We start from the raw sequence: 23121 nt of genomic DNA, 5'->3' as shown, positions 1-23121 counted from the left end.
CTACCGACCGGTGGCCCTCACCTCGGTGGTCATGAAATGCTTTGAGAGGCTGATAAAGGACTACATCTGCGCCTTCCTCCTTCCTCCATGGACCCGCTGCAGTTTGCTTATCGCCCAAACAGATCCACGGATGATGCTGTCTCCCAGGTACTGCACACCACACTCTCTCATCTGGACAGCCAGAGGGGGGCTATGTGAGACTGCTGTTCATTGATTATAGTTCAGCTTTCAACACCATAGTCCCCTCCAGACTGGCCGGCAAGCTGATTGAGCTGGGACTGAACACCCCCTGTGTGCTTGGATCCTGGACTTCCTGACCGCCAGGCCACAGGTGGTCAGGGTGGGCAGACACACCTCCAACCCCCTCACCCTGAACACAGGATCCCCCCAGGGTTGCGCCCTCAGCCCCCTACTGTACTCCCTGTACACACATGACTGTGTGGCCAGGTTCAGCTCCAACACCATCATCAAGTTGCGGATGACACAGTGGTGGTGGGCCTGATCTCCGACAACGACGAGAAGGCCTACCTGGAGGAAGTTGCTGATCTGTCACTCTGGTGCCAGGACAACAGTCTCATCATGAATGTCACCAAAACTAAGGAGCTGATTGTGGACTTTAGGAGGGTACAACAACAGAGGACGTACTCACCACTGGGGATTAACGGGACTACTGTGGAGAAGGTGAGCAGGTATAAATACCTGGGAGTCCACATCACCGAGGATCTGACATGGTCAACGAACACAGACACTCTGGTGAGAAAGGCAAGGCAGCGCCTCTACCACCTCAGGCAGCTGAGGAAATTTAAAGTTTCCCAGAGGATCCTTCAGTCCTTCTACTCTGGAGCTGTAGAGAGCGCCCTGACAGGAAGCATCACAGCCTGGTTTGGCAACTGCTCCGCTCAGGACAGGAAGGCTCTGCAGAGAGTAGTGCGTTCGGCTGAACGCACTATTGAACTACACTCCCACCCTGCAGGACTTGTACACCAGGAGGTGCAGAACCAGAGCCGGCAGGATCATGAAGGATCCTCACCACCCCAACAACAGACTGTTTCAGCTGCTGCGGTCAGGCAGGCGCCCGTAGTCACGCTGCAAGAACAGAGAGACTGAGACGGAGTTTCTTTCCTCAGGCCATCAGGACTGTGAACTCCGACCTCACCAGGACCCCCACATAGACCCACACAACTGCCCCTCTTAGGCACACACACACACACACTTAGTGTAAATATTGTACTGTAAATATTGTGTTGTTTTTTATTGTAAATAGTGTGTACTTGTTGCCCTTGCACATTCCTGCTGAGCATTGCCACTTTCATTTCACTGCACACCCTGTGTGTGTATGTGACAAATAAAGACATCTTGAATCTTGAATCAACACGTCCTGGGTCTCCAGCTGAGTGGTGTCGGCTCCCAGGGAAGAGGAGGAGATGGAGGAGGAGCTGGAGAAGGAGGAGCTGCAGGAGGAGAAGGATATGTATGAGCAGGAGGAGCAGAATGAGAAGGAGGAGGATAAGAAGGAGGAGGAGGAGGAGGAGGATAGGTCGGAAGAGGAAGAGAAGGATAGTTATGAGTAGGAGGAGCAGAAGGAGATGAAGGAGGAGAAGGATAGGAAAGAGGAGAAGGAGATGGAAGAGGAGGAACTGGAGGAGATGCTGGGTTCTCCAGAACCTCCTTGAGGCCAACCGAAGGTCCTCCTCCATGGCCTCCCCAAACTCCTCCTATGCCTGAGTTTTTGCATACGCGACCACCGCAGCTGCTTCAGGAGACCACAAACTAGGCCCAGGGGTCTCCTGAAGCAGCTGCGGTGGTGAGAAGTTCATCCGGAGGTGGGAGTTGAAGTTCTCCCGGACCGGGTCCTCCTGGACCGGGTCCTCCACCAGACGTTCCCACTCCATGTTTGGTCTTGCCAGGTCTTTCTAGCCGACTCCCATCTGATCCAACTCACCACCAGGTCACATGATACCATCACAAAGTCCATCATTGATCTCCGGCCTCAGGTGTTCTGGTACCAGGTCCACTGATGAGCCCCCTTGGGTTGGAACATGGTGTTGGTTCTGGACAAGCCGTGGCTAGCACAGAAGTCCAGTACCAGAAAACTGCTCGGTTCAGATCAGAAGCCGTTCCTCCCAATCACCCTCCAGGTTCCTCTGTCGTTGCCCAGGTGAGCGTTGAAGTGTCCCAGTAGAGCTGTGGAGTCGGCAGGCGGTCCCTCTCCAGGACCCCTCCTACCGAGTCCAAGAAGGCCGGATACCCTGAATGCTGTTTGGTGCATAAGCACAAACCACAGTCAGAGCCTTGCTCCCCAACCCGGAGGCTCAGGGAGGCGACCCTCTGGTTCTCCGGGGAAAACACAGCAGCGCTCAGCCGGGGGCTGGTGAGTATCCCCACTCCTAGAGCTCGTCTATGCTGCCGGAGATCGGCTCGCCCAGGCCTCCCGCCCGGCCCGCCACCCGGTCGACATAGCACCCGCCCCCGATGCTGGTCCACAGGGTGGTGGGTCCACAGGGTGGCTGCTCAATGTTACTTCTTCGGGCTGAGCCTGACCGGACCCCAGAGGCGGCGTCTGCCACCAGACGCTCGCCGGCGAGCTCCCCTCCTGGGTCTGGCTCCGGGAGGGTGCCCCGGTTCCCCTTGTCTGGGCGAGGTAGCTGAAGTCCGTGGGATGCTACATCAGGGTTTTTGAACCGCTCTTAGTCTGGACTCTCACCAGAGACCTGTTTGCCTTGGAGACCCGACCAGGGGCCGATGCCCCCAACAACTCAGCTCCCGGGATCACGGAGCCTCTCAAACTCCTCCACCAAGTTAAGGTGGCGATTCTTCTCCATCAAATCTTTTCCAAGTACCTGCCAGTAAGTTTAAAGTTCCAGAAGATTATTTCTAGAGAATTATACAAAACAATTGGATCTATAAAGTAAAGTGTCATGTGACTAGATGAACAATAGATGTCATGTGACCAGATGAACAATAGATGTCATGTGACCAGATGAACAATAGATGTGATGTGACCAGAAGAACAATAGATGTCATGTGACCAGATGAACAATAGATGGCATGTGACCAGATGAACAAGAGATGTCATGAGACCAGATGAACAATAGATGTCATGTGACCAGATGAACAATAGATGTCATGAGACCAGATGAACAATAGATGTGATGTGACCAGATGAACAATAGATGTCATGTGACCAGATGAACAATAGATGTCATGTGACTAGATGAACAATAGATGTCATGTGACCAGATGATCAATAGATGTCATGTGTACAGAAGGAATCATTACAGAGTAACAACACATTCAATGAATATGACAGAGTGTATGAATAGTTGGTAGTCGGCATGGACCACGATCCAGACCTCCATGATCCATCAGGTGGAGCTAGAGAGGAGGAGTGGGCGGGGCTTCAGCAGCGCCATGACATCAGACCCAGCAGGTCCAATGGACCCTATGAGACGTGAAGTCACAAGGACTATGGGGAGGAAGCAGAGTTAATAATGTGTGATGGAGAGATGAAGATTCATCCATAAGGAGAGAGAGAAGAGGAGATAGGAGCTCAGTGTATCCTAAACATCCATAAGGAGAGAGAAGAGAGGTGCTCAGTGTATCCTAAACATCCATAAGGAGAGAGGAGAGAGGTGCTCAGTGTATCCTAAATGTCCATAAGGAGAGAGGAGAGGAGAGAGGTGCTCAGTGTATCCTAAGCGTCCATAAGGAGAGAGGAGAGAGGTGCTCAGTGTCTCCTCAACGTCCATAAGGAGAGAGGAGCTCAGTGTATCCTAAACGTCCATAAGGAGAGAGGAGAGAGGTGCTCAGTGTATCCTAAACATCCATAAGGAGATAGGAGAGAGGTGCTCAGTGTATCCTAAATGTCCATAAGGAGAGAGGAGAGAGTTGCTCAGTGTATCCTAAACATCCATAAGGAGAGAGGAGAGGAGAGAGGTGCTCAGTGTATCCTAAGCGTCCATAAGGAGAGAGGAGCTCAGTGTATCCTAAATGTCCATAAGGAGAGAGGAGAGAGGAGCTCAGTGTATCCTAAACGTCCATAAGGAGAGAGGAGAGGAGAGAGGTGCTCAGTGTATCCTAAGCGTCCATAAGAAGAGAGGAGAGGAGACAGGTGCTCAGTGTATCCTAAACATCCATAAGGAGAGAGGAGAGGAGAGAGGAGCTCAGTGTATCCTAAATGTCCATAAGGAGAGAGGAGAGGAGAGGGGCTCAGTGTATCCTAAATGTCCATAAGGAGAGAGGAGAGGAGAGAGGAGCTCAGTGTATCCTAAACGTCCATAAGGAGAGAGGAGAGGAGAGAGGAGCTCAGTGTATCCTAAGTGTCCCCCAGCAGCCTCTCAGCCGAGAGCAGCATCTCTATGGCTGTGTCTACTACCGGACACTTGAGCACTTGGAGCTTGTCTTTCAGGCTTAGGGCGCCACACTGACAAAACCAGCAGAATTCAGTGCACTGAAAGGACCCGCATGGCGCCCTGCAAACGGGCAAAACATGCAGTGTAAACGATGGACACTACTCGCCCTAAACGGGCGCCATCTTGGCTACGTAGCGGAAGAGGAGGAGCCCTTTCGCCAGCTTTTCATTTTATTTCTAAAACAATGGCGGACGAGATGGCGACGGGAGCACAAGCGGGAGACCACGATTGTGGAGGTATCGCAGTTTCCACATGGGGTGGAGAAAGGTAAACAAGGGACACAAAGAGGGCAAGAAGTGCATTCATTTTGTCAGTTTAAGTTTCGCGGGTATCGCAAGCAGATTTGCGTACGTCACTCCCGGCTTAATTTCACGGGTGCCGTGAACAGATTTGCGTCTGTCACTTCCGCCAAGTGGTTAACGTAAGTGTTCCATTTGATACAGCACTTATCAGACGGAGTGCACGGCAGATGTCAGTGCACTGTATTGCAGTGTACTTCGTAAAGTGTCCGGTAGTAGACACAGCCTAGGTCTGGACCAGGTGAACCTGGTTCAGCCCTAACTATAAGCTCTGTCAAAGAGGAAAGTCTTCAGTCTCCATGAGGTTATGGTGTCTGCCTCCAGGACTGAAGGTGGAGCTGGTTCATAAAAGAGGAGGAGCTTGATACCTGAAGGCTCTGGCTCCATCCTACTTTTAAACTCTGGGAACCACAAGTAGCCCCGCATTTAGTGAGGCAGCTCTCTAGTGGGGTAACATGGTACTACAAGCTCTCTAGTGGGGTAATATGGTACTACAAGCTCTCTAGTGGGGCAATATGGTACTACAAGCTCTCTTGTGGGGTAATATGGTACTACAAGCTCTCTAGTGGGGTAATATGGTACTACAAGCTCTCTTGTGGGGTAATATGGTACTACAAGCTCTCTAGTGGGGTAATATGGTACTACAAGCTTTCTAGTGGGGTAATATGGTACTACAAGCTCTCTAGTGGGGCAATATGGTACTACAAGCTCTCTAGTGGGGCAACATGGTACTACAAGCTCTCTAGTGGGGTAACATGGTACTACAAGCTCTCTAGTGGGGCAATATGGTACTACAAGGTCTCTCGTGGGGCAACATGGTACTACAAGCTCTCTAGTGGGGCAATATGGTACTACAAGCTCCTTAATACATGATGGAGCATCACCAATTAAGGCTTTGTAGGTTAATCATTTTAAAAGTGATTCTTGATTTTACGGGGAGCCAGTGCAGAGCAGCTAGTGCAGGAGTGATGTGATCTCTGTTCTTAGTTTAGTGAGAACACGAGCTGCAGCATTCTGGATCAACTGGACTCTATTACTGACTCTACCACTACTGACTGTATTACTGACTCTACCACTGACACTACTACTGACTCTACAACTGATTCTATTACTGCCTCTACCACCACTGACTCTACTTCTAACTCTACTACCACTGACTCTACCACCGACTCTAGCACTGACTCTACCACGACTAACTCTACTACAACTGACTCTAATACTGCTAACTCTCTTACTACTGACTCTACTACTACTGACTCTACAACCTCTACTACTGACTCTACTACTGACTACTACTAACTCTACTACTATTGCATGTAGGATGTGCATGTGGTGGTTGATGATGATTGCCTTAGTGCTGCATTGATCTCATTATTAGAAGTGATTGACTTGTCAGAGAGCTCAGAAACCGACTCACTGCTTTAACCCTCGACCTTGTTCTAGCATCTGGCATTAACATAGAACATGAAATAGTCTCTCTGCAGAACCCTCTGTTATCAGACCATACCTCAGAGAACACTGACGCCACTTCATGTCCCGTCATTTGTACTCTGTGTTTATGAATGATGGTCAGGAGATAATATGTCTCTTATTTAATACTGTGGTCATGTACCTCACATTCCACACAGATTCACGTTCTACCATTGTTTACCCTTTTGTTTAGAGTTTCACAACCTGATGATGATCTCTCACACTCTTCTCTACTCTTCCTCAGTCTCATCTGTCTGTTTAAGAGTTTCCTTCCAAAACCACACACCAGTCAAATTCATTAATAAGTGTAAAGGCTTCAGTAAAAAGATCAGGGCTCAGGCCGACATTAGAGTGTATGTTGTTTATCTAATGACACCAAACACACACCAATACACAGTAAGCAGGACTAGAGTCACAACTTTAGATTGTTACATTACTAGAAAAACAGAATACACACACATTATATATATATGTAGCGGCGTTCCATCGGTGTAGTTTTCATTAAGCCACTTAAGAGCTGCAGACACAGTGAGTTCCCTTGCATGAGCATGACAGGAGACCGTTCATCTTCTTTTCTTTGGATTTTATTTTGAACAGAAAAAAACGCTGACAAAGTACAAAATGAATAAACGTTCAAAACGATCACACGGTCATTTGGTAAAAAAAGATTTGCTCTCTTGTCTAATGCGGCTCTTTCCTTACACCTGCTGCCGTCATGACGTCATTAAATCACCTGACTCGAGCATCAGTCATTAACATAAACATCTTTCAATATATTTCACCTATAGTTCCTACACCGTGAGCATATTTCTGAATATTAAATTATAAACAATTCTGAAATTTCAATTTACTAAAAACACACTTGTGGCTCTTACAATATATATCGCTAAAATGAAAAAGGCCAAAGCTGGCTCACATGTAGCCGCATCAAGCCGGACCACAGCAGTCAGCCGACACTCAGCCATAACAGGGCCGAGTTCACATGTAGATTTAAAAACATTACAAAGAATTATGCATTTTAAATAAAGATATATTCTTAGTTTTTTGTTTCCTCCATCATAGACAAACAATATGTTGTCATTGTTATTTAAAAGATTCATCAGCTGTTGAACAAACACTTTGCCCTCCATCTCATTCAGAAACAAATTTCATTTGAAACATTTACATTTATTTCAAATGTTCTCTCCTGTGTGGACTCTCATGTGTATCTTGACACCTCCCTGTTGTGTGAATCTTTTCCCACAAACATCACAAATGAATGGTTTCTCTCCTGTGTGGACTCTCATGTGTCTCTTCAGATCTCCCCGTTCTGTAAATCTGCTCCCACAAATATCACAACTGAATGGTTTCTCTCCTGTGTGGATTATCATGTGTCTCTTCAGATGTCCCCGTTCTGTAAATATTTTCCCACAAACATCACAACTGAATGGTTTCTCTCCTGTGTGGACTCTCATATGTGACTTCACGCACCCCTGTTGTGTAAATCTTTTCCCACAAACATCACAACTAAATGGTTTCTCTCTTGTGTGGACTCTCATGTGTGTCTTCACACGTCCCTGTATTGTAAATCTTTTCCCACAAACATCACAACTGAATGGTTTCTCTCCTGTGTGGACTCTCTTGTGTGTCTTCACACTTCCCTGTCGTGTAAATCTTTTCTCACAAATATCACAACTGAATGGTTTCTCTCCTGTGTGGACTATCATGTGTCTCTTCAGAGCTCCCCGTTCTGTAAATCTTTTCCCACAAACATCACAACTGAATGGTTTCTCTCCTGTGTGGACTATCATGTGTCTCTTCAGAGCTCCCCGTTCTGTAAATCTTTTCCCACAAACATCACAACTGAATGGTTTCTCTACTGTACGACCTCTTGCCTGTGATTCTTTCTTTGGCTTCTCTCTAAAACATTTCTTTTGATCCAAATAGTTGGAGGATATTTTTCCAAAATGACACCTCATGTGTTTCTGCAGAAACCCCTTGTGGTAAAACCGTTTACTACACTTGAAGAAGCTGAAGGATTCCCTGGTCTCCTTCCAGATATCATCCCCGTCTTCACTTTCAGGTCCAGAATCTGACAACGGTTCTTGCCAATCACCATGAATGACTTCAGTGTCAGAAGATCCTGAAGCCTTTTCATCAGCATTTGGATGTGAAAGACGAAGTGGATTTAGGTTCCTGGCTGGTCCTGATCCCACACAGTCCTCTCCATCAGTTTCTGTTTGTATCGGTGTAGCTGAGCTGCCGACAGGAGGCTCCGCCTCTCTGTCGTCCTCCGTCTGGCTTTGATGAAGCTGTGAGGTCTGAGGTTCGTCATCTTCACTCTTCAAAGTAACAACAATGGATGAGAACGTGGTGATATCGGCCTCCTGCAGCACAATGAGCTGATCTCCCTCTAGATGGGTCCAGAGATCCTGCAGGTCTTTCACGTGGAGGGGCTCCGGCTCCTCTTTTACGTGGAGGAGCTCCGGCTCCTCTTTTATGTGGAGGGGCTCCGGCTCCTCTTTTACGTGGAGGAGCTCCGGCTCCTCTTTCATGTGGAGGGGCTCCGGCTCCTCTTTCATGTGGAGGGGCTCCGGCTCCTCTTTTATGTGAAGGAGCTCCGGGTCCACCGGGTCCTGGTCCTCAGGGGGGACATCTGCAAGGAGCACATGATGAACAACGGTGACTACAGACTGATATCAACTTTCATTACTGGAGACATTCAAGGAATTTGGAATCTGGCGGCAGGTGAAAGGAATGAACCAAGCAGGAGAGGCTGGGGGCAGGTGAAGGGAATGAACCAATCAGGAGAGGCTGGGGGAAGGTGAAGGGAATGAACCAATCAGGAGAGGCTGGGGCAGGTGAAGAGAATGAACCAATTAGGAGTGACTGGGGCAGGTGAAGGGACTGAACCGACCAGGAGAGGCTAGAGGCAGGTGAAGGAATGAACCAATCAAGAGAGTCTGGGGGCAGGTGAAGGGAATGAACCAATCAGGAGAGGATGGGTAAGGTGAAGGGAATGAACCAATCTCTGGGTAAACGGACACAACATTAACAAGGTGTTACAGGCTCAGCTAAAATGGCTTTAATTTAAAGTGAAGTAACAACACAAGTTATTCAAACTAAATTACATCACGTCATTTAGCTGATGCTTTTATCCAGAGAGACTTACAATCAGTGAATTCAACTATGAGTCCTGACTACTGAGTGAGTCAGTGTAGCTGCGAAATCTATGTTCTGTATTTTAAGTGTTGAGGAGTCCACTAAAATAAAAAGAACCGCTGGTCCTGACTGCTGGGTGAGTCAGTGTAGATTAGAAATCCATGTTCTGTATTTTAAGTGTCGAGGAGACCGCTTAAATAAACAGAACCACTGGTCCAGACTACTGAGTGAGTCAGTGTAGTAGCGAAAACCACTGTACACCGAGTGTCGAGGAGTCCGCTCAGTACATTCAATTCAATTCAATTCAGTTTATTTGTATAGCCCAATTTTACAAATTACAAATTTGTCTCGGAGTGCTTTACAATCTGTACACATAGACATCCCTGCCCCAAAACCTCACATCGGACCAGGAAAAACTCCCAAATAACCCTTCAGGGGAAAAAGGAAGAAACCTGGAGGAGAGCAACAGAGGAGGATCCCTCTCCAGGATGGACAGATGCAATAGATGTCATGTGACCAGAAGGACAGATTAGAGTTAAAATACATTCAATGAATATGACAGAGTGTATGAATAATTCATAGTAGGCATATTCCACGATGGAGACCTCCACGATCCATCAGGCAGATGGCGGTGGGGAGGAGGAGTGGGCGGAGTCTCAACAGTAGGCGGAGTCTCAACAGGACAGTAGGCGTAGTCAGGAGCAGGAATTCCACGACCCAGACCTCAATGATCCATCAGGCAGATAGGATCTATGCCGTCTCATAGGGTCCGATGACCCCATGAGACGTGAAGTCAAAAGGACTCCGGGGAGAAAGCAGAGTTAGTAACGTGTGATTGAGAGATGAAAATTCATTCTTAAGGAGAGAAAAAAAAGAGGAGATAGGTACTCAGTGCATCCTAAAACGTCCCCCGGCAGCTATAAGCCTATAGCAGCATATCAAGGGGCTGGACCAGGTGAACCTGATTCAGCCCTAACTATAAGCTCTGTCAAAGAGGAAGGTCTTAAGTCTACTCTTAAACGAGGTGACTGTGTCTGCCTCCCGGACTGAAATTGGAAGCTGGTTCCATAAAAGAGGAGCTTGATAACTAAAGGCTCTGGCTCCCATTCTACTTTTTAAGACTCTAGGAACTACAAGTAGTCCCGCATTTAGTGAGCGTAGCTCTCTAGTGGGGCAATATGGTACTACAAGCTCCTTAAGATATGATGGAGCATCACCAATCAAGGCTTTGTAGGTTAAGAGAAGAATTTTAAAAGTGATTCTTGATTTTACTGGGAGCCAGTGCAGAGCAGCTAGTGCAGGAGTGATGTGATCTCTTTTCTCGTCTGTGTTAAAAGAGGCAGTGTGGTGATGAATTAGGGTGAGTCCGTGTTAAAACGTTGATAATTCCGTTTAATGCGTTGTACGCCACTGGATGTAGTCACCTAGTGATAGGGGAAATTAGAGAATACAGTTCATCTAGTGTGTATTCTGCGAGATGCGATGGATACAGGGAGAGATTTTTTGTTTTCAATAAACTGTGTGGGGGGTTTGCTGTAGCTCGTGGCGATTTTAACGAGACCTGAACACCGAGCGTATCGGGACACGTAAGTGCCCTGAGAATTCCTCGGAAGAAGGTACTCGGCCAGACTACGTCTCTGTGGGGCATTGAAGAGGGGTAAAACGGGAAATTCATTGACGAAGGTACTAAGAAGTGAAGGAGAAATAAAACAATATTTGTGAACTGGTGTTATCAAATCCTAGCGGACGAGCGCAGTATCCTTATGATACAGTAGAAGCTTCTCGCCTGAGTTCATAGTATTGGTTATTGCAGCTTTTCTCCTAGCTTCAAAGGATACGTGTAAAAATCAAATTTTTGCTTGTTTGGAAGACAACTGGAGAGCGGATCATTCTGTGTGTGTGTGTGGGTGTATGTGTGTGTGTGACTTGCTGTGACCTTGGGGTGCTCGCACTCCTCTCGAGAAAAAGGGAAAAACTATTTTTTAACAAACAAGATATTGATACATATATGACGGTAAAACCAACATAATTGATAAAGTATATAGAGTTTAAAATCTTGAGCTCAAGTAGTAGGTACATAAAAAGATATACTGCAATATAAGTAACGCATGATAAAGATTAGAGAGTGTGTGAGAAAAGCTCCTGTTATGTTGAAGCTGTGAAACGTGTGTTTTTCTTTAAATCCCAGCTGTGCTTGATGAACTGCGTGCTTATTGAAATGAAGTTGTCGTGAGTTATGGCCATTAACTCACGTTCACCCTGACCTGTGTATGTTGCTTTAACGTGTTATAGCTTGATAGATAAATAACTGAATATATGACTTTAGGGGACCCCAAACTCAGATTAGTGACCTGGTTTAAGATAAAGACTAAAGACGTTTCACAGACCCCTGACGAGGGTCTGCGGCGGTTTGGCGGTTGACAACAAGAGGCCTCATAAACAACAGGTGTGCAGACGACCTTTTGTCTTAAGACTGTCTGTGATTGGAGAAACTAAATGTTGTTGTCAACAGTTAAATAAGCCTCTACCCATAGTTTAGAAATAGCTTATAAAATAAACGGGGACCGATTGATTAGAATTGTATCATATAAAAGACAGAACTGTGTCACAAGCTGCAGACAGGAACCTTGGGGAAGCCAAGAGAGTGTGTGTGAGGGTGTGTGTGTGTGTGTGTGTGTGTGCGTCTGAGTCTGAGCGCGCTCTTGGAGCGTGTGTCATTTGTTGTGAACTTGGATGTGTTGCTTTAACTATTTCGAGAAAAAGGGAAAGCGATGATTAACAAGGGGGAGATTTATAAAACTGGGAACGCTACCTACATTATTAATACATTAAAACGATGTGAATCTGAAGCTGAAGAGATGGAATTAAAAGGAATAAAAGTTCTGCTGGGGAACTATTCAATATCATTATATATAAACCAATGAGCATTTTGTGAATGTTCTGTTGATGCGCTACACGATAAACATAATACACACGCACTTCTTAGCTGATAAGACAGGAGCGAAGGGACAGATAGCATTAAGGCACGAGGGCTAGCCTTCAGCTAACCCCCCAAGGACGAGGCAGGACATAGGGAAAGATCAGACAAGAGTGCCTCAAGGTACAGGATAGAAGGGAGACACAGTGGTCAGGGGTGGTACTGCACCCACAATACGAGATAGGGCCTCTAGAGGTAGGGAGACTCATACCCCAGTGGGCAGATAGGCTACTGCAGGGAAGTAACCCATGGACACCATCGTGTTGCCAAAGTTAGGTATATAAAATAAAGATTAATGTACACACACATACTTCATTAACCAACCAAGGCCATAAAGTGGAAGAGAGTAGGTGAGAAAGCATTAGACAAAATAAATAGAGCAGTTACGTGCAGGAAAAGCTAGAAAAATTGAAAATAATGAAACTAAAAACTGAAAAAGTGCTCAGCTGCACACTCTGCTGCACGCCCCCACAAAAGCGCTGCCTTCACAGGACGGAGAGCGGCCCCTCCCCTACCCACTTCGCTGCGTGCGCCGCACTCACAAGTCAGAGAGCAGCCCCGCCTCCATCCAAACTTGAGCTCTCCGCCGTGCGCGCTGTCGCTGTGCGCACCACAGTTACAGTACAGGAGAGCCAGAACAGTGACTGAAGACATCGTTTGACGATAATTATTAATTGGGAGAGTGCACGGCCATATGTTTCTTTTTTTACAATTTTTTTTAGGGACATGAATTGTTAGTTAAAAGATATTTTTATTATCATTTTTTCCTGACTCTCTTAATGATTTGACCCTTTTCAATCATAACTGCAGTTTTTGTTCAGCCACAAGGCACCTCCCTAAGCAGTTAAGTTATGGAGACAACTAAGAAAATGGTTGATGTTTCTAAGCTAATGACGATGCCACCACTGGATGGTGAGGGAGGAGCAGCCTATTTAGGTAGAATCAGAGAGTTGTGCAACAACAAACTAGGGGAAGATTTTCTTGAGGATAGCATGACTGAACTGTTATTCCGGATGTCAATTGAATCATATGTGACTGTGACCATAAAGACTGAGCTGAAAGAGACAGTAGGACTAATGGACATTGTAAGAGCCAAATGCATGATTTCATTTGTAATAATAATTTAGTTTTAAAAGATTTAAAAAGGTAACTGAATATAAATCCTTTTCATTATGATTTGAAAGAATGTTTAGTTTAACATATATAATTTAGTCTTGTATTTGAAAGCTTCATAATTTGTCTGAATGTGAGCTTCCAATCAGATGATGTCACGTCAGTATAACAGCTGTGTTGGACTGTCAGTTGTGTGAGTTCAGAGTTGTTGGAAGCGACATAGTTTTTTGACCGTGTGACCGTGTACTATACGATTTTTAAGTAAACATAATTTTGTATGAAACTACTTGTGTCACTCGCGTGTCAATTAATAGCTTTTTAAAGACTGATCTCAATAGTGTGGTACAGAAGAACCAGAACTAGACGGAGTGCCACTACAATTTAGTCAAAAAATTTAGCTTAGCCGAGTTTCGCTGGATTACCTGGACAGGTGGGGAACGCAGCCAGCTGCCGCTCGAGTGGAGCGGGCTGGAGGCTCGCGGTGGAACGGGTGATCCATGGAGGCTACGAGAGCGCAGCCAGTCTGCCGCTCGTGTAAACGGACTGGAAGCTAACGTCGGACCTGTGAATCCATTGAAGTATTCTACGAGATCAGGTATCGAAAAACTCCTTTTTATCTTTGAGTATTATGAAGATACGAAGATATACGGAGGATTGGAGGGAAACGAACATTAATCTGTAACTGCTCAATGCTGAAAATAGCAACGTGATGCACCGTTGTGAGAACCTACAGTGATACGCCTATATTCAGTCAATGCGGAGGTTTTGGCGATTTTTGAGAAGCTGTTTTTGCACTCGTTTGTAAAAAGAAAAGTTCCGTGAAAGAAAAGAGCTTTTGAACGGAGGCATACAGCTTGAGCACGCACTCGGCAACGTGTACGATGGCTGATGGGGAAGAGAGAGGTGTGGAGGATGTGACGGCGCAGGGAAGATCACGTAAGCCAACGGAGAAGGCATTAGAAAACCAGTTGCAGAAATACATTGCATTGAGGAGACGCAAATTAGGAACTCTGACGAGCAAAATAAGGCAGTTGGAGATACTAATGAGTGATGCTGGAAACATCCAAAATGTGCAAGATGCGATGGAAAAACGATTTTGCAGAGTTGGTAGGAGAGTTCAGAAGTCTCAACAGTGAAGTTGCAAATCTTTTAGATGAGGATGAACGAACATTTGACCAGGATAATTGGTTTGAAATGAAAATGGCACCAATCAGAGAATTTATGAAAGAAACTAAAAGATGGATAGCAGTTGTGCATGAATCAACACCAGTGCTGCCAATGGAAAATGTACAGCAAAAAGAATTTGATATAGTGGATAACCTGCAAGAAGCTGTTAGACCACATGACAGTATTTCCCAGGCAGGAGATAGAAATGCAGAACGTGGTAGCCTATGTGGAACACAAGTAAGTCATGCAACATGCGCATCACGTGTTTCATCAACACGGGTTCTACAGGAAGCACAACATGCAGCCCTGCTAGAGCGTGCTGCAGCACTGAAGAAAAAGCAAGAGCTTGAATTTGAATCTGCAAGAATCCAAGCTGAAAAAGAAGAATTAGAGATGAAAACAGCATTAGCTGAAAGTCAAGCAAAATTAAAGGTTCTTAAAGAATATGAAAGATCTGAGGATGGTTATAGTTACCATATGCCAGTGCAACAATTACAATTTAGGAAAGTGGAGAAGGAAAGGGTTAGCATAAGGATACCGCAACAAGCTAACACAAACGTTCACATTCAACCATCAATGCTGCACTCGCAACCACCACCGTCTCAGTCAGCCACAAGTCATCAGTCTAACACTCAAGTGGACAGAAGTGATGACATTCTAAAGGTCATGCAAAGGCAGAATGTAATCACAGAGCTACTTGTAAAACAACAACAGCTGTCTCAGCTACCAACAAAGGACATCCCTGTGTTCAAGGGCGATGCGCTACAGTTCAAGTCTTTCATCAGAGCGTTCGAACATGCGATAGAACAGAAGACTGACAATGAGCAGGATAAATTGTACTTCTTAGAACAGTATACAGCCGGTGAACCCCAAGAGCTTGTCTGCAGCTGCACTCATGTCACAAAGCAAAGGCTACCTTGAAGCAAAGCGGCTACTTCATAAGCACTACGGGGACGAATTACGGATTGCCAGCGCGTATATTGATAAAGCACTAAAATGGCCGCAAGTGAGGTCCGAGGATGAAAAGGCACTGAGTGCTTACGCAATGTTCCTAATCGGATGCCTCAACACCATGATGGACATTGAATACTTAGAGGAGATGGACAACCCTACCAATCTACGGACAATGTTGTCCAAATTGCCGTACAAAATGAGAGAATGTTGGGCTGTAGCTTTCGATATCAAAGCGAAGTGGCAGAAGAGCAAAGTTTGCTGACTTGGTGAAATACATTGACCGTCAAGCTAAAATAGCATCAGATCCACTCTTTGGTAATATACTAGACAGCCGCCCATCTACCAGTGGAAAAACAGAACAGAACGAGAGGTATCCCCCAAAGAAAGAAATACGTGGAAGCAGCTTCACCAATGTTTCAGCAGAAAGCAAAGGGCCTCAAGAAACGCATGCTGAGCCAGCGATCTTAAGCAAAACCACAAGCGCCTTCGATAAACCGTGTCTATACTGCCAGCAGCCTCACACTCTTGCTGCATGCAGTACAATCAAAGCTCAGCCACACAAAGAACGAGTGGACTTCTTGAAGTCAAAGGGCTTGTGTTTCGGATGTTTAATGCCTGGCCATCTCAGCAAATTCTGCAATAGAAGAAGTGAATGTAAAGAATGTAAGTTGAAGCATCCGGACATTCTGCACATAATCAAAGAAGAAGCTGCTCATGGAAGCCAAGTGTCGTGTGCTCAGGTTTCTGTCCAACAAGAGTCTTGTAGCCTCACAGGGGCTGGAGAAGCTGAATGTGTGTTGTCAATAGTACCGGTGAAAATTAAATCAAAGAAGAGTAACAAGTGTGTAGAAACATACGCCTTCTTAGACCCGGGAAGCACAGCAACCTTCTGTACGGAAGACCTACAACGAAAACTGAATGTTAAAGGAAAACCGACACGAATACTTCTCAGCACGATGGGACAAGACAAACCTGAAGAACCAAAGCTCATGAACAGTTTAGCTATCTCAGACCTTGAAGTGTGCGGATGGGAAGACACCAGCTTCATTGACCTGCCGAAGGTGTTCACACACAGAAACATATCCGTGCACACTGGAAACATACCTAAGCAGTCAGACATCCAGAAGTGGCCTTACCTCAGAGAAGTGAGTTTGCCAGAGATACAAGCTGACATAGGCCTACTTATTGGAGCCAACTGTTCGAGAGCAATGGAGCCATGGCACGTCATCAACAGTCAAGATGGAGGGCCGTATGCTGTCAAGACGGCCATTGGCTGGGTGGTGAACGGGCCCATAAGAAAAGAACTGAAAGACGAAGAGAGTGAGTCACCTCATCTTTCAGTGAATAGGATCTCCGTGATGGAAATAGAGAAACTTCTAGTCGAACAGTACAACACTGATTTCACAGAGCGGAAGTACGATGACAAAGAAGAGATGTCCCAGGAGGACAAGCATTGTTTGCATTCTGTGCAGAAGACGGCAACATTCGAGAGTGGTCATTACTGTGTTGGATTGCCACTCAGGAGCAGAGGTCAAAATGCCCAACAACCGATGCGTTGCTGAACAGCGCATAACCTGTCTGCGAAGAAAGCTACAGAAGAATCCTGCAGATCAAGCCAGCAGAGGCCTGAAGGCAAAGAACTTGGTCCAAGGGAGAACCTGGACCAACGGGCCACGCGTTTTGTTGAACAGTGAAAGTGACTGGCCAGAGCAGCCAGACAGAAAAGAAGAAAGCCTTCCAAACGATCCGGAAGTCAAGAACAAAGTCAGTCAACGCAATCCAAGCCAAAAGAAGAAAAAGAAAAGAAAAGAAAAGAAGAAAACAGCATGCCTCCAGGCATATTCAGCAAAGACACATACACAAGAAGAAGATGGAAACGAGTCCAATATCTTGTGGATTTATTCTGGACCAGATGGAAACATGAGTATCTTCCACTTTTACAGGCGCGCCAGAAATGGCGGAAGCCTAGAAGAAACTTCATGACCGGAGACGTCGTGCTACGAGTGGATAGTTCCTCTCCACGCAACTCATGGGGAAGGTTGTGGAAACATTGCCAGACTCAAACGGAACAATGAGAAGAGTAAAGATAAAGACTAAAACCAGCACGCTGGAAAGGCCAGTCAACAAGCTGTGCCTATTGGAAGAGGCCATATGTGAAGAGAGAAGATACTAGTTTAATAGTTATGGACAGTTGAAGTATTGTGGCTCTTGTTTGTTGTTATAATGTTTAAGTATAATTGCTTAGTCCTCCCGTCTAACCAATTAGGGGCCGGGTAATGTAAGAGCCAAATGCATGATTTCATTTGTAATAATAATTTAGTTTTAAAAGATTTAAAAAGGTAACTGAATATAAATCCTTTTCATTATGATTTGAAAGAATGTTTAGTTTAACATATATAATTTAGTCTTGTATTTGAAAGCTTCATAATTTGTCTGAATGTGAGCTTCCAATCAGATGACGTCACGTCAGTATAACAGCTGTGTTGGACTGTCAGTCGTGTGAGTTCAGAGTTGTTGGAAGCGACATAGTTTTTTGACCGTGTGACCGTGTACTATACGATTTTTAAGTAAACATAATTTTGTATGAAACTACTTGTGTCACTCGCGTGTCAATTAATAGCTTTTTAAAGACTGATCTCAATAGTGTGGTACAGAAGAACCAGAACTAGACGGAGTGCCACTACAGACATGAACTTCTATAACTGGGAAGATCAGGTCAGACGCCATATAGATAAAAATAAACAGAGCAGGGAAAAGATGAACCTGACCAAAGCAGAAGCAAATGTCACAAACCACAGTGCAGCAGACAGCAGCACAACCACCTGGACCTTAAGTCCCGTGTAGTCTGTATCCAGCCCCTCCTCCAAATCCATAAGCACTGATCTATCAACAGCCACAGCAAGCCACGTTTGCACCGCTTCAAGCTTAGTTCCCCCAAACCTTATGTCCCGCAACAGGCGGGTCAGCAGCCCATAAATGGGGCCCAACAACAGAGAGAGAATATGCATAAAAGAAGCCCGTTCAGTAGTAAGAGGGGTAACAACTGGGGCAACAGAGGCTTTAGACGATTATTAATAACTGTTTTAATTATAGTCAGGCTGGAAATTGGGCTAATATTTGTCCTTATCCACCACAGGGTTAGCAGTCTCAGTCAGGACCGCTTCAGTACTCCCATAATGTCTAACCCCGCCATAACAAGCACCCAACACACAGCCACAAGGCAACAGTGATCCACGGCACCAGGCCCGGACCAGAGACACAAAATTAGGCGTGCCCAGATCCAACAGCTGACAGCGAACTGTATCCACTGAACAGAAATGTGCCACGCCCACTAGTCAGCCAATGATTCAACTGGAGACTAAAGAGACACTGAACAGGAAGCAAAGGGTCCGGTGGGACAGGGTAGATGATGATGACATCACACCTCTGCATGACAACAGCCAGCAGTGGAGACTTTGGTTCAAAGTCCTGCATCCCTACTCGCCACCAGGGGACCAAAGACATTGTGCCCTTAACTGCACCTTGATACAAGATGAGATCTGAGATCCTGAGGGAAGGCCTGCAACACGAGAGGTTCGTGAAGACCCAGCTGTGGAGGCTCGGAGATCTATGCAGAGAAGCAAGGAGTAGCAGTGGCTGTTGAATGAACACCAGAGCTGCAGATTGTATGCAGTCGTTGACACCGCAGCTCCATATCAGTGTTTATCCAGAGTGAAGGCAAAAAGAAGAACAATGGTGAAAGCAGAGGTTGAGGCTACGGACTGGGTGCACACACTAAATAAACACTGGCATTACTCCACATTTGAGAACATGTACAGAACTGCACACACATCGGAGGTCCAGTTAATATTAGAGACACATGCTTAGACACATGCTTAGCCGCACACATAGTAGAGAGAACACTGATCATGGGGACACTGACAACATGCTTAACTTATTTCAAGACACTTTTAGGACTGAAGGGTGAACTGATGTGTGACTGATTCCGATAGCTCCCGTAGAGATAGAGTTAAAACCGCGTACGATTCCAATTTAATCGTCACCAGCATCCCTTAAGGATGGAACAGACTGTGGATTTTTTTTTAAACCATAGAATGGCTGTTATAGGCAGGTGTACTGGAGGGGACGAGGGCTCCCTGGAATACATTAATTAATTAATTAATTTCCTAAACCTTGAAAATGGGCCTTGATTTGGGGCCAATAAATAAATTTGTAACCCGTTCTTTACTAATTATGCCGACTTATTATGACATTCCTAACCCAAGCACAATGCTTAGAGTTCAGATAAGACATGGTTCTCCTGCATTGATTTGACAGACACATGCATTTTTTATTTTATTTCTCTGTTTTCTTCTAGAGGTTGACTGCTTATTAGTATTATTATTATTGAAAAGGATGGATTTAGGAATTCCATCCTATTTCAAAAGGGGGAAGGGAGCGACTTAACATGTGTTTTAGACAGTGAGAGAGAGAGAGGAAGATAAAAGGACAGAAAGAAAAGGTTGTTTTTGACCTAGAAGCTGGCTCGACAATCTATGTTGACGCCAGAGTACGCAGAGGAGGGCCAGACGAGTACAGACCAATAGATCAGATAGCAGTAGGTTTAGAATCAGAATGTGGACTGTCTAAACTATGTGCATTTCAACAACTTGACATGACCGACAGGAATGCAAGGACAGCTAATGACTTATTAGAACAAGATGGCACTTGATGTGTCGTGAGCAAAAGATGGAGCAGACTCCAGCTTTGGCCAAAGTTGTTGCCCCTTTATTCCAGATAACAGCCCCGAACCCTCCCGAACCCTCAGCCCGATACGCTACCAGAAGAGACCTCAGAAAGGTCCCCCATGGGATCTGTTAGCCAAAGAAATACGAAGCTATTTCCAGGGAGCGGCAGGTATGCAGGAAGCACTGTTTCAACAGGTGGAAGGAGCCACGGAGGAGAGGCACATGGGACCAGACCCACAGAAGGAGGAGGTCCATCCAAGGAAGGATGACGAGCCACGGCAGACTGGACCCTACCTGATGGGACTGGCCACACCCACCGCAGTGGAGAGAAACCACACTGGAACCACATCACACACTGCACCAAGGCAGAAGCACCTGAAGGAAGGCCAGAGGAGAGGAGACCATCACGGCAAAGCCCTGCCGGCCACAGAGGAGAGGAGAAGCAAGGCGTGGCCAATCCACACCAGAACACCAGCAGCCGGCTGAGGGAGCTGGAGGGGGATGACCTTCACACTCACAGAAAGGAGGGAAACAATATGGAGAGCCCAGCTGAAAGAACAATGCCCGTCTCATGGAACCCCCAAGAAGAAGACGTGGTCCCTAGCAATAGGAGGTAACAGCCATTATCGGATTAAAGGTCAGATTGACCTACGATGATGTCGGGTTGCCTTAAGTGACATTAGTAGAGAGTAACCCTTATAAAAGGGCATTTCTGTTTACTTATGTGATGTGATAATAATGGAAAACAAGATATAAGCAATAACGCCCCAAAGGACCCGACCCCAAAGAAGACCTGCAGCAGCTCATGCATTCATCCACCAGGTGCTAGTAACCTGATGCATGAGCGGTTCCTGCTGTACGCAAAGTACATGAACCAGAAGAGTCACAGGAGCAACAACATTTTCTGTTTTGTGGAAGACTTGGGTCTCCCAAGGGGGGAATGTGCTGGTTAAAATGTTTCAAATTGTGTGCTTCCACAACATATATACATAGGGTGTATTAAACTTTTACATTGTGTTATATTAGGCTTAAATTACATCTACAAAGATGATTGAGAGGGCACACACAGCTCTCTCCCTCAGACAAGGGTCAACAACGCCAGACAGAGACAGACCCAGCGGCCTTGTGCTGCTCCAGTCTTAACCAGTAGAGAGGAGACTGCAGAGAGGACCAGGAGGCTCAGACACAATAACGATAAGAGAAGTAACGAGGGGGGAGACGTCAGCAAGAAACCTCACATTCCTTAAAGTAACCGGCGTGGACTGGGACAGGGGTCACACTGAGTGACGAGAACTAATGGAGAGGATGGGGACGATGGTGAGCAGATAAGTATCAACGGCGACGGATCCGAGGAAGAAACCGAATTGGACGCTCCCTTCCTGTGCACATAACTTGCTACAGTTTGACCATCTCCCATATAGTGTACACAAGCACACACTTAAAGAGGTGGGAGACTGTTATGATAGGGAGTTTTTTCATACTGTGTTTGTATTAGCATACTATGTGCTCAGAGGAATATCCAGTAGAAAGGAGAGGGTTACAAATACCTGGAGACAACGGTTCTCTAGTACGAGGAATATAAAGATCCTGGATATAAGAGGGTTCAGCTTAGCTTCTTATGACATCTATCAAGTTTTTGGATATCACACTACACTTATTTCTACTTATAATGTTCAGATCTCCACCCTGTCACTGATCGAGCCAGTTCTTCTAGATTTATATTAAAATTGAGTTACATAATGAATTATGTAAAAATTAATCTGATTTATTGAAAGGACCGTAATGTCTAGGTTCCGGCAAAGCATCAGAAGAGACGGCACTTGCCTGTGAGGAGAGAGAGCTATTGTGTCTGCAGCTCAAGGGCAGCTACACGCCTGACAGTATTCAACATTCACACTTGTTATCAATATTTACACATACCAAGAGGCACGGCCAACAGACAGCCCCCACCCGGGGGTAAGAGTGAATTCTCATGTGAAGACAAGAGTCAAGGAGATCTCATGGGGGGTGGGATATGCACCTGTGACGGGATCTGGGTATAAAAGATTGAATCTTAATGTGAGGAGAGAGTGTGGTTCTTGGGCCTCGACTTGCATGTTGAGGAGAGCTCCCCGTGTGATTGCAATCGCTGGTGAGCGTTTGTACTTTGCTTTTGATCAGTGAATAAACGTCTCCCTAAAGGAGAGAACTACAGCAGACTGTGGATCGTATTATTGTAGAAGCTCTTCCAGGCTGCCTATTCTGAATTACGGAATGAGTAATACCATGAGTAATACCAAAAGTAATACCATGAGTAATACCATAAGTAATATCATGAGTAATACCATGAGTAATATCATGAGTAATATCATGAGAAATACCATGAGTAATACCATGAGTAATACCATGAGTAATACCATGAGTAATACCATGAGTAATACCATAAGTTCCAAGATGGCGGCACAAGCGCTTTACCTGTCTTTGTCCTGTAATTGAGTGTTGTTTTTCCTGTGTTTTATGGTCTGAGAGCCCTAAATACTACACTGTCTGATTTCGCTAGAGTTATAAGCATCGTGAAATGAGCAAAAAACATAGAAATTACGTCAATTTTGCATCGTGAGTTTTCCGTGTGAGCCTTTGTTGCCCGACTCGGCTCCGCTCACCCACCCGGACGCTCACCTGCCTGACTGCTGGCTGCCTCCCGTGCCTGCTGCTGGGTCTATCGCTTTGTTTCGACCTGCGTTTCCCCTGCACTGCTACCTGCTCCTGGTGTGCCTGCTGCCTGCTTCAGCCGGCCTGCCTGCTGCGCTGCCTCCGGTGCTGCTGCTGGGTCTATCGCTTCGTTTCGACCTGCGTTTCCGCCAGCCTGTGAGCTGTCTGCT

The 23121-nt window shown here is 45.9% G+C and overlaps 1 protein-coding gene across 3 annotated transcripts in view; it reads right to left on the bottom strand.

The window, feature by feature from the left end:
- Window positions 1-6743: 6743 nt before the first annotated feature.
- The window catches only part of LOC130203764 (gastrula zinc finger protein XlCGF57.1-like), a 29121-nt gene continuing 12743 nt past the window's right edge, over window positions 6744-23121 (bottom strand). For all 3 annotated transcript variants that reach the window (XM_056430173.1, XM_056430172.1, XM_056430174.1), the window contains one exon: window positions 6744-8816. In XM_056430173.1, coding sequence (XP_056286148.1) covers window positions 7354-8742 — 1389 coding nt within the window. In that variant the 5' untranslated portion in view covers window positions 8743-8816 and the 3' untranslated portion in view covers window positions 6744-7353. The remainder of the gene's footprint in view (window positions 8817-23121) is intronic.

Source organism: Pseudoliparis swirei, chromosome 13, assembly GCF_029220125.1.
Source record: "Pseudoliparis swirei isolate HS2019 ecotype Mariana Trench chromosome 13, NWPU_hadal_v1, whole genome shotgun sequence".
Taxonomy (NCBI): Eukaryota; Metazoa; Chordata; class Actinopteri; order Perciformes; family Liparidae; genus Pseudoliparis; species Pseudoliparis swirei.
Note: the sequence above shows the minus strand (reverse complement) of the source record. Positions and strands in the feature narration are given on the sequence as shown.